The sequence below is a fragment of the Strix aluco genome, chromosome 3 (genome assembly GCF_031877795.1).
Source record: "Strix aluco isolate bStrAlu1 chromosome 3, bStrAlu1.hap1, whole genome shotgun sequence".
Classification (NCBI taxonomy): Eukaryota; Metazoa; Chordata; class Aves; order Strigiformes; family Strigidae; genus Strix; species Strix aluco.
The window spans coordinates 30,517,773-30,530,846 of NC_133933.1; the positions used below are offsets into that span (position 1 = coordinate 30,517,773).

Genomic DNA, 13,074 nt, shown 5'->3' on the forward strand with positions numbered 1-13,074 from the left:
CCCAGAGGCAAACAGCTGAGAACGGTAAGAACTAATTAAGCTCAAGGATCATGCCGGCATTAAGAACAATTGGTAATAAATTGGCCATGAAGAAATTCAGGTTGGAAACAAAACAACCTGATGTTTTCAGATGAAAATTCACAAATTTGTGATCAGGATGACCTGGCTGTTTGCAATAACAAGGGCCTGAACTCAGGCAACCCAGGATGCCCCCCCCACTTCTAGTCATACACCCTAAAAACACAATAAATTTTAACACTCTTGCAAAATAACTATACGTTAAATCCTTTAATAAATCTGCTCACTGAAAAAAATATCATAATAATAGAAAAATACCTATAAACTCAGATGTGAATGAATTTCCAAAGACTTAAAAACTGATTTGCATAGTTCAAAAAACCACAGATCCTCATTCAAGCTACTGAGACTATGAAGGTTCCTTTCCAGCAACAGGCAGGGCTAAGATAAATTTGCCTAAATCCCATTACAGCAACACACTCTGGAAGATCCTTTCTCTTCCTATCAATATTCCTTATTCTTGTTCCCTCCCCCAAAAAATGAGGGATGAAAATGCAGATGTGGCATCCCTTACCATCACAGAAAATAAATAGCAATCTTCTGATCTTTGATGCCCTCTGGAATTTTTTTACTCTCCCTGCCACAAGTGCTTGAGAAAATAGTACATAAGAATAACCAATGCACATATGAGATACACCAATCAGTCAAAAGCCTGGCCCATTCATTGGCCTCCTTCACTACTTTGGTAAATTTTATACAAGAACCTATCGAAAACACACATAAATTTACCAAGTACATTTAGAATACTCAATGTTTTGTTTCATGGGGTGCTTTTTTCCCAGCTGTGAAACTGGCAAACTGTGCTTTAGGAAAGTTCATACTAGGTAGATGAACCACTTTATCCTTGGAATAGACTGATTTTTACTTCTAAAGGAATCATAAAAAAGCTGTTCTATTGACAGTTGATCCTCTATGGAAGTCAAGTTTTAGTCTCAGCTTTTAATAATTCTCATTAATATATTTTTAGTCATCAAATATGATGGCATTTTGAGTGTCTTTTGTAGTACTCATGTTCAACAGAAATGCCATTTCAGTTGATCCAAACTTTTTTTGAAAACGCAGAACAAATTAACTACATTGTTTCACCTGAAAAAATACTTTCCTTTCGCTGCCTTCTCCTCCTCTTTTTCTTTTATTGATAGTTTAAAAAACCCACAACATACACACGATGTCCAAATAAGGATGCCCTTGCTAAATCACCTTCTCTTTCCCCCAAAAGTCCATTATTTAGCATACATGCAGCTCTTAACCAATGAACATTCAAGCACTCCTAGTCTAGAAAGCCCTGACCACAACATCACAAACATTCTCTTTCTGGACAAAAGTATACTGAAATACAAAACAGAAAAAGGAGATGCTGATGACTGCCCATATAGTGATCTCCTGTGTTTTTTGACAGTGATACTGAAGTTTACCCTTAATTACTGTTGCTTTATTAAAAATATTGAAATTAAATTATTTTGGATGACAAAAAATTTTGTTCATCAGGTAGCTTTTTTTTCAGCAAAGAGAAATCCTTTTCAGTTTGAACTACTTTTCACACTATTTTTCACTTCAAACTGAACCAGAAATCAGTTATTTACTGGGTTCTAATCTAAAGTTATTAAAAACGGCTTTGTACTCTCAGAATTCCTCCTTCCTATCTCTCTTTCTTGAAAGGAAAATACCTTTTGCAACCCAGATAATTGCAACAGAGGGAGAGCACTTGCTAGTAGATCTTTTTTCTTTTTTTCTTTTTTTTTTTGTAGTGAAATGCTGTGGGTAGCAGAGTAAAGATTACACTATTAAATATATATATGTATTTGCATGTGTACATATATGCATACATTTGCCACTATATCCCTATTTATAGACTGGAAATATCTAAGTAGTTAAAAGGAAAAATATGGGCAGCTTGTCCAGGTGGAAAGTGAATGTACTTACAGAAACTCTATGGAAATTATCATTGTGCTAATACAGTGCTACGACTGTTGAAAAAAATTGAGTGGATGTGATGACTCTATAAATATACACACTACTATTCTTACAAAATTCAGGACACTGTATATCACTGCATTCTTATTCTGCCTCATTTAATACTCACAGACAGACTGTAAGAAGGTTCCAGTATCACTGGCACTGACATCTTCCCTTGAAGATTCAATTTTGTTAAGTAAAAAATCTTTTCTCCCACAATCCTCTCTTTTTTCACGCGACGTACACTGTACAGTCTAAAGCGAACTGCATAATTCCCAATCATCTCAGACTCAACGTGATTAAATTTGAATGTCTCTGTGAAGACAGGGCACGGTCCCCGCTGGATGCTGGTTTTTGCTCTCTGCTTCTTTATAGGGAGAAGAACTAGGTGTACTTGCCACGAGCTTCCACCTGTCCTGCTGTATGTGGGAATGTCTGTGACAGCTGTCACTGTCACCAAAAGCTTCTGTTCCTGTGAGTCATAGTCAAAAGTCACATCCAGTGTGCCATATTTAGCTACTGGCTCAGGATCAAAAGGTTTAGGAAGCTGTGAAGATGATCCTCGAGCTGACATATCCTGAAGAAGAAGAAGAAGAAAAGCTTTTTATTTATTTATTTATTGTATTCTATTATTAAATCTAGCGTGGAAATATATGGCTTTCTCTAAGCAATATGAAGGGACTATGATCTTTTTGTTCATTTCATAAACAAGGTAATTAAACACCAAAAGCCGGAGGAGATGGCTGACTAGCAGCCAAGAGGAAATCAAAAGACTTTACCTAGCCAATACAACCAAAAGTCAGGAGCCAATCGGAGCTCAGATTAAATTAGACTGTATTTATGATCTATTCCTCTGTGTCCCACATTAAAATGTATGTATGTTTGTTACAAGATAGAACTACCTTATTTCAATGTGAGTATACACACATTTTTAAGTTAACATATTACAGTGCTTTAAGAGCCAGCTACTGATTGAAAGCACAGTGAGATGCCAGCAAAGAATACAGGCATTACAGGACCTGCATGCACTTGCATTACAACACTGCATGTAGCTCTTGTTGCAGTCCACGAGGGTTCTATGAATGTGCCAAAAATTATCATGGCTTTAGTAATGTAATTTTACTGGAAGTGTGTAAGATGCATCTGTTTTGAACACATCTTCCAAACTTTCTGTAAATGGCACCAGACTTAAACCTGTATTTTAAACTTAATTTTAAGATTGTTTATTGTCACTTCAAATTTTGGACAAAATCTTGATCCCCTATATTGTTGCAACAGCTAGCTTGATAGTGATACCGAAACATAAAATATTTACAAGTACAGGTCAACCTACTGCTCATATAACAAATTATTCCAAGTATGTAAACCAAATGCATTTCCTGTGTATTTTCATATTATCAAAGATATGCTTGTTCATGCCACAATAAAGCTTTCTGGATTAAAAAAATGTTATGTTCTTATTTTAAAGTGGTTGCTACATAGCTATGGGAATTCATTCCTCTGAAAGTTTCACTCTTCAAGTTGTTGAGTGGCTATAAAAAAATTCTGGCAGTATTCTCAGTTCTTATTGAGTATGCTTACATTAATGACTGGTGTGACACAAAACGGGAAGAACTAGGATTAGATTTGCTGCAATCTGTTAAGGTTCGAGGGCCATATGTACACACTATGTCTTCACCAGCAATGAACTTCACACAGACTGTGGTCCTAGCTTATCATCACGTACACGTAGACAGCTAGCTACTGGACAACCTTGCAGCTGGGCCTTCCAGCTGTTGCACTAACATGCCAGGTATGCAACATCAATTTACCAGGAGGTCTACTAAGACAGAAACAGATGTTGGCACATCAAGACTGAGCCCTAATATGCACTTCAAAACTCCAGGTAGAGACAAAAGACAAATTTGTACCAAAAAGAGCCTCTTCTGCACATGACATCACTAATGTAGACTTACCCATAGATGTCAGTGCAGTAACTGGTTGTTAAAGACATTTCAAAGAAATGTGTCAGAAAAGATTTCTTCATAGTAAAAATAAATAAGTATCTTTACAGTTTATAGCAGAAAAAAAGGAAAATTAAGTGGACCAAATCTCTATATTACCATCAGCAATTAAAAAAATTCTTTGGGTTTTTTTTTTTTGGTAAAAGATGTTCTACAATATTGGGTGTTCAGTTTGAAAAGTGTTAACGGATTTTTTTATTTGTGTTGTTTGAAAAATTATGTGGAAGAAGAAGAATTCTCACTACAGTCCTTATAGTGAGATGAAGTTTTCTGAATGGTTTAAAAAAATAATTCACTCTTACTGGGAGCTTGTTTGAAAGTAAAGATACGATAAAGATAACTATAAAGAACAATCTGAAATCCTATTGTAGTACCTTCTCACAAACTAATTTTGTTTTTAATTATCTGCAGTATTAGTGTTCATATAACTGTGCATTGATCTTTAGATAAAAAAAGCTCTATAAATGTTGCACTGCATGATGTTTCAGAACACTCAACTGTTTTCATTTACCTCTGGACTAAGGACAGCTGTACTATCACTTGGTACATCCTCTTCATATCCTTTGTTATGAAAGCTTTCTATTTCGTGTCCCGTGCTTCCCTCACTTGGGCACTTGTACGAACATCTTGGACTGTTGCTACACTGGGAAAATTCACATTTACTGTCTCCGACTTCAGAAGGCGTACATGAAAGATGAGGAGAACCACTATCATCCTGGTACGGAGGCGGCTGCAGTTCATCTAGCGGAGGTGTTCTTCTCATCCTCTGAATGCAGTTCACTAAGAATAAGGGAAAATTCTTTACTTACTTTCTAATTATTTACTGTTGAAACAGTTCTGTGGAAAACAGTAAGTCTAAATATTTGGACAAAGTGTTTAAAAATCTATAAATGTCTTTATATTTCAAACTAGATAACAAAAATTACAGAAAAATATTTGTTAAAAAATAGAAATGAATGATCTCTCAGATTAAAGAGATTTAGATAAAAACAAAGTATTAAGTCACAATGGATTGTGTAAACCATATATAAATAAATATCGCACAAATATGACATGACAAAAATTCTAGGCTTGAATTTGAGATGCTTACCTTACAAAAACCTTTGGATATCTTAAGTCAGATTCTGTGCAGGCGGAATGTAGACCAATTAAAGAAACAAAATACTCTCCCTAAAGCCATATCAAACTTCTGATTACCTCCCATGCAGTTGTTCACCCAGGGAGATATTAAACTCTGAAGACAAAAAAGGTACTAATAAAGGCAGACACAAGCCTTTTCACACAAGTGAACTCTGCTCACCAGTGAATTTAACAAGCGAAGCAGCATCTCAGATTCTTTGTTACTCGTTAAGGACAGCTAAAGGGTATGTATCCAGTGTCTAGAAGTTAGACACTAGGTCCAGCCACTGAAGACAGTGGAAAAGGGATCGTGAGCTATTTTGTGTTTGGGATGAATACTTGACACTGACCATATTTGCTTCTCACACTAGACAGACAGACAAAAATGTGGTTAAACATCTCCTCGGAAAATAAACGTGATGCATAGCTACGGATATAGAAAGTTAATTCAAAATAACTGCATTTCAATTCTTGATCTCATATTTTACTATGCAGTATTACGCAGTTGACTAGAATTGGGAAAAGACGGCAAAGCATGCAGCAGCTGAAATTAAAGGAATACCATGGATAGGTAAAAACCTGTATCACATTTTGTTTACATCTTCTGTAGAGGTTTTAATGAAGATTTCAATGCCCCTCACACACAGAATTAACTTCTACACAAAAATTTCAAAGCAACAATGTTTCTGGTGTCAGACATACCACTTTCACTCACAGAAAAATCTACCAAACAAGGAAGTTAACAAAAGTATTAACAGAACAATATAAGCTTTGATTTCAGATTCATCTAAGAAACAAACTGATCTTCTTCCCCACATGACAAAGGTGGTACATTTTAGTTTCATCATCAAATTTTTGCATACAGGATTGCCCTGCCTGTGTCCTAAATTCTCACCAAGTACATCAACCTTTTATCTGTTTCAGAGGTAATCACCAGTTGTTCAACACAGCACATAAACAAACAGAGTATGCATAAGAGTTACCCTTTATGGAACAAGGCTGAAAACACAGTAATGTGGCTCTCCTGGGAAACAAACAGTCTTAGCAAAAGGCTCCCTCTTGTTCTCCTTTCCTTTGGAAGTCTGAGCTGTATCTGACTGTGGCATACTGGAACATTTCACAGCATCTGGGACTTGATGTAAGCCCAAACCACCATGGTTTCAGTGCACACTGTCCGTGGGAAGCAAACCCAGACACGTTGGCTAGAACAGAGGCAATGTGCATTGCAGATCCCCAAAGCTGGGTAACTGAAGGCCGGGGACAGGACAGCTCATTATGGAGCACATCTACTGCACAGATAAATAGAGGATAAATATCAATGATAACTGGGGAATGTAGGGCTCTTTTCTATTTCACCAGGCTCCTAATGAACTCCTCTTAGCTAAAGCTAAGGCAAATGAGTAACTAAAACACTCCTACAAGATGATACCACTGTCAGGAATCCTCTCTTCTCTGATAAACCCATCAGAGCCAGCCTACCATTCAGAGTGATTCCAAATTACTGTTACAGTGCTCCCACAAAAGCTCTTCTGCTGTAAGTTAGCCCAGTGCCACTAACTCTTGAAACTCCAGTCCCACTGGGCTGGAAAGGAAAACGGAGCAGGCAGGGAATCCTATATGCAAAACATAGTTATCAGTCTAAAACCACAGAACCTTACATACGAAAAAGAGTTAAGTGGGACAGTCAGAATCTTGAAACCACCATGCAGGAATAGTGAGAAACCATTATTTGCAAAACAGAGAGATATGGGAAAGCACTTTTTTTTTTTTTTAATATTAGGTAACTTGTGCCCATGAAACTAGATAGACATAATTTTAGAATCTAAACATATTTTAATTACAATAAAATAAAAATAAATATCCTTTGACTCTCTATACCATGAAAACAGGACTTCCTTTTCATAGCTTAAACAAATAAATATTCTAGCAAATTTAGAGCAACACCATTTCTGCTCTTTGTTTCTGAAAGGCAACAAACAGAATTAAATGAGACAGTAACCACCATGTATCTATGACTTGATTTCTTTCTTTTCACATGTAGTCAGGTCTCCAAAGTCCCAGCTTTTCCACAACCTAACGAAATGAAAGCATGTCCGGGTAACTACCAACACCATTATTGTCTTACATGAGTAAATAAATGACTGTGTGACTCACTTTTTTCACTTTGATGAACTCCATTATATGTCCCTATGGGAAAACAGCACAGGCTGTGTGACAGAAAAGGTACTTTTAATGTAGGCGGGGAAGAAGTGAATAAAAGAAAACTCTTATTAACCAGCTGTGACTCAAAAATCTCAGAAAGTGCTGAAACACTGGGGCAGGTTTTAACTATTATTGAAAGTTTAACTTGGCAAACAGAAATAGCATGTAAATTTTTAAAACAAATATCCAGGTTTAAAAACCTAAGGACACCTCTGTCTAAACAGGTATAAACTGGTTTTGAACAAAAGGTTTCTCTACATAAAAAGATATCAAAGTTTTCAAATTTATTTTTAAAGTCTCATTTTAATTCATTTCCCCCTCCTCAGTAAACGGTGCAATAAAATGATGATTTCATGTTATAGCTCTCTTAAAATACTGCAAATTTTAATTACATGAAGACATTCTAATGACTGATGATATCAGTGACAAATGGTATCACAGACAAAAGTGAATACAGCAATGCTAAATATCTGATACCAGGTATTTTCCTGAAAAATTACACAGAAGTAGCAACTACAACAATCAACCTATCAACAAAATTTTGCATATGTATCAAAGCTTAAAATAAAAAACCACTGCTAATCCATGCTGGACTATCACTCATTGTATTGGAGAAAACCATTTGAAGCTAAAGGAAAGCATGTTCTGAAGTGTTTGCATATTTACATGTACAAACACTACCTATAAATACCTTGTAACTTCCATTTAAGGTGTAAACTTAGATAGAGTTACTCTTGTGCATACTGGTATACTGTGACAAAGCCAAAATAACTTTCAAAGACCACTGAATGTGGCTAATAACATCTGCTAAAGAGTTACTCTTAACAAGCAAATGGTTACAGTGAAAACCTAAAATTAATTGTTGCATCATTTCTATGCAAGCTTCCCAAGAAACTTTCTGCTCTCAAACCAGATAGAAAATAAATTTTGCCAATTCCCCCAATGAAATTAATCATTTTAAATTACCATACCAGTTTGGACTAGACAGGGTGTAAAACAAGGCAACATATATCCCAAACCTGGAAGATAGAAATAATCACAGAGAAACCAAATTGGGTTTAGTCTGAGGTTCCTATCAGCCAGAAAATGCCAAAGCAGAGGAGAGAAATAGAAAGATCGCGCATTCAGATTTTCACCCAAACTATGTGAAAGTCGTCTGCATTCTCTAACATGAGTGAAACTCAATTGTTTGTAACAAATATTTAGTAAACTCTGAATTGAGAATATAGTGTATTGCTGTCAATAGGCAGATTTGAATAACCAAACCTTTAATGATTAACTGCTTTAATTAAATTTTCATCCATCTTTAGTGGGCTGGGAACACACTATATTACTCATATAGTAATAGTAAAGTCCTTGCTCAACAGCTGAAGAAAACAGAACTTTAAGTGAAATACCCGACAAAGAAGCAGATCAGCATTTTGCTGGTACACTCAGAAGTTACAGCACGCAAACTGCCACTAGCACATCCAACTCAGAAGTAAATAGATACCTTCGTTTTAGTACTGTTTGTTAAACAATGAAGGTTAATCTGATTTCATAATTCCTGGTACAGGAGACTGGTTGAAAGCCAAGGGGAGGTGATACAGATCTTGCCATCAACATCAAGGGACCGTCAATAAAATCTGACACAGCAACCTAGGCCAAAATGAGCATTCCTAGGACATACAATTGATAACTACGACAAAATACACAACATTTTCACTCATTTTGCTGAGTGGAATCAAGTTTAAAGATACATGATCTTGAGTTTATTATAAATAAATGCTTTTTCTTTAGGTTTTCAGTTACTATTTGAACTTTCTACTTTCAATGCTCCTCATTTCTGCCCTGTGGACCATGTTAGGCTGTACAACATTTCACCATCAAGCTGGTGATGTTCCTTTCCATGTTTACAATATTTAGACTTTGCTGTCTTAATTTTCCCAAAGGTCGTCGGCAGCAGCAAAACCTAGCTTTCTTTAGCCCGTATTTCCTGAGTAATTCCAAGAACATCCATCTCTCAACATACAGGAAAAGAAGCTATACTTGTGGTTCTAATTCCCCTGTCTCATAAGCAGTAATTAACTACACTTTTGCAACTTCAAGTTTCTCATATATATTACTTCTTTAAATATTCATACTATTGTGGGAGGCAGCATTACAACAAAACTTCTTTGGGAATCTGGTTTCCAGTTCCTTTAAAACAAATAATCACTATATTAATTAATAATTTTTGTAAGTCGTATTTTGTAATTATCAGAATATCTTCATTCTCAAAAAGTACCTTTCTTCCTCTAACGTATTGCCACATACACTATGCTTCATATTTATTTTTTTTAATCTAACATACATTTCAAGTTTTCAAGCCTTCAAGGGGTTCTATGTAAATGTTAAGACAATTTAAATAAAACATAAAATGAAATATGTGTTTAAAAATTAAAGAAACCTTTCTTATTCTGAATGATTAAATACCCTTAGAGATTTCTGATATGTAGCACAGACAGTCCAAATGGAATTTTCGTGTTTGAACTTTTCTACCATCCAAAAATATTATGTTGACTGAATTACCCCACATTACGAGGGGTATAAAATATAAACATTAAATATTGAATGAAACCTCGGGGCTCTCCTTCCTTTAAAATGAAATGCTTATATGCATTTTTGTGAGGGGGAAAAAAAAACCACCATTATTTCACAAGAAAACAAATCCTCTCTGCATTATTCTATCTCTTTTCCAAAAGAGTTATGGCACAAGTCTTGCTTAATGAAAAAAGGGCAATATAGGGGTAGTATGGGGTCATTATGGACAACAGACAAAAAAAAAAGTTATCAGCTTTCTTTTTGCATTTGCCACATTTTAGACTGTTATTCACAATTGAAATGTGAATAAGCAATCCACCAGTAAACAAGAAAAGTAATCATATCCGTTTGGGTTTTTTTTTTAGTAAAATATAGTTCTCCTTTTTTTCTCCTAATATTTAGAAAATTCCATACACTATGAGCTTGATCCCAGACTTGTGGAAATCAAAACAGCATTGCTGCCATTTACATCTGATGCCACATGAAGCTCTTAATACTGCATTTTCCTCACCTTTTAAGGCTAATTCTTCTGAATATTAATGTCATAAAAAGGTTCTCTTGTTTTTTAATAAAACTAATCCAAAATTATTGAATTATCTTTACATCCCATCCTTAAAGCTTCAAGTTTCTTCCTCAGGAAAGGTCTAAGACCAACTGAAGTTACTTGACGCTCACTAGTATTTTTTTTTGTATTGTTATTTGTCTATTTACATCATGAGCCTGCAGAACTACAGCTTGGTTTTGTTCGCTGACAAAAGAAATTTGCTCTTTTCTGCACTTACGGAGCACCTCTGGTTCACAAGAATTTATGGTCTGTTTTACAGAGCAATACAGAAAAGCACTGCTCTGGTGAAAAATTCCAACCTTTCTCTTTCCAAAATTAGCCCAAATTAGAACATTTAAACTACAAATACATTATTAAAGCATTATACTGAGCTAACTGTCAAAAGACACTCTTTTGTTTCCTTCCCAAATATTTTGGTCGTCTTTCAATGAAAATTATACATTAGCATCTCCTGAATTCATTTTCTTTCAATTTAAGTATCATTCTCTTTTTTATACAGTATTTCTATTAATTTGAATAGGAAGGAGTTCTGCTACCTGGTTCTGTATTTATACTTTCCAACTGTTCAAAATACATCTAAATACTGCTTAAACATATTGGTTCAGCATTTTAATCTCTTATTGATGCAAATGTCAATAAATCAAGCTTTCCATAACTTCGAGGGGTTTTTTTAAAATTATTTTTAAAAGGAGACTTTAAAAAACTCTTCTTTTGTGAGACTACATCCAGCCGTAAAGCTTTTTGGAAGCAGTGATCTTTAAGAATTGAAATTGTAAAATTGTTTGCCTTCTCTTCTGTAATTATATTTCCTTAGGTAAAGCATTTGTACCAAGTATGTTCATTCAACTTCTTAGGTAGAAAAACTTATTTCCTTTTCCATTTAGATGCTGGTTTCACTTTTACTGTTTTTATAAGCACACAACTTTTGTTTACATTACTTTTCAGAGCACTATGTTGGCTAACTTCATAAATGAACAGGTATTCCTCTGCATCTCTGTTCGCTTTTTCCAAGTTATCAAAATTGTTAGAAAAATACCAATTCCAGAAAGATAGTAAGTTAAATGAATTAAAATCTTCCTCCCCCCCCCCCTTTAAAATACACTAGAAGTCCTGCTTGCTGAAGGTGATTGACAACCAGCTTTGAAATCTTATGAGTGTCTTGGTGACAAGGAAATGTCTTTTATCATCTCTGTGAAAATGCACCCAAATTCGGCTATCTCACCAGCATTTATGGATGCTTAACAGAAATTCAGAGCTTAACAGCTAAAAGCTCTGAAAACTCCACCCACTGTAAACCATCTCAGGCCCCTGAGAATCCCCATTTCTGACCACTGTGCGCTTACTAGCATCCTCTCATACCTCTGGACCGTAGCAGCTGGATATGGGCTTAGAAAGTATTTTTCTGTCATTGCTATCCTTCATTTGAGTACAATTTTCACTTTATAGTTCAAATTCCAGTCCAGTTTAATACAACTACAGCTGCAGTATCAAGCACAGGAGTCAAGCAGTAGGATAAAGTGCTGAAATGTGAAAAAGATCTCACAGAGGTCTAAAATCAATTCCCAGTAAAGTATCTGTAACACACAGCTAATATTCCTGTAATGTTCCTGCTCTCATTCTATTTGTTCTCAAATAATGAAAGAAAGCATGATTAGAAAGCAAGATTAATGTGTCATGTGTAACATTTTCTTCAACATTACAATATTTTTGCAGCTCATTTCAGGCACGTTCATTTTTTATTTGACAAAAAGAAAATAATACAAAGTTTTCTAAGTGATATAGAAACCCCCTCTAAGATCTCAATAATTATTCATTTGATGATATAAACAAGATCCATTCAGCAGTATATACTGTACTTAAATGCGTTCCTTAACTATCAGAATTCCATCATTCTTTTTTCCATACTTTTAAGTAAGATACAATTAATTCCTTTACTGAGAACTCTTTCTGCAACTTAAAATGCAATAACTTCATGGTTTCTTAAAAACTGCTTCACCCTGCTAGCTGCATTTTGTAATTTTACCCAAAAACCTGTGTAAAGTTCCCTAGTATTTTAGCTGTCTATTTACTACTACACTTAACTGGTGAAAATGAACCAGGAAAGGTATTTTCTATCAAGAACTGTTTTCAGAATAGGAACACGAAGCTTGCTTTGATTCCTTTGCCTTATTTTCACAGCAATTTTGAGTGCAAAGGATACTCCGTTGGAGTGAGTCACTAACACAGAGCAGCACTACAATGATTCTGCATGAATCATTTCATGAGACCATGGATTTTCTGCCTATCTACTCAAGATATCTATGTGATTCCAATTTGGGTATCTCATAACTGTTTATATATATAACCAAAATATATATTATGGTAAAACTATAATAGAAGTTAACATATCTGGCATTTTACAGATGGAGAACTAAAGCACAGGTTTAAATAAGAGGTAATAAAGATTACTGTGAAGTAATTACTAGCTCAGAAGTGCTCATAATCACAGAAAGCTTCCAATAAAGTGTGGAACTGAAACCAAATTTTTTAAGACAAGTACCCTAGCTGTTTCTTCCAGTTTTGTTTTGGGGTTTTTTTATTATTTTTACT

General features: G+C 35.1%; 1 protein-coding gene across 3 annotated transcripts in view; it reads right to left on the minus strand.

Moving 5' to 3' along the window:
• The window catches only part of SYT14 (synaptotagmin 14), a 91,877-nt gene that overhangs the window by 27,762 nt on the left and 51,041 nt on the right, over positions 1–13,074 (minus strand). For all 3 annotated transcript variants that reach the window (XM_074817974.1, XM_074817975.1, XM_074817973.1), the window contains 2 exons: positions 4,549–4,817; positions 2,162–2,611 (listed from right to left, as the gene is read on the minus strand). In XM_074817974.1, the coding sequence (XP_074674075.1) occupies positions 2,162–2,611; positions 4,549–4,817 (719 nt within the window). The remainder of the gene's footprint in view (positions 1–2,161; positions 2,612–4,548; positions 4,818–13,074) is intronic.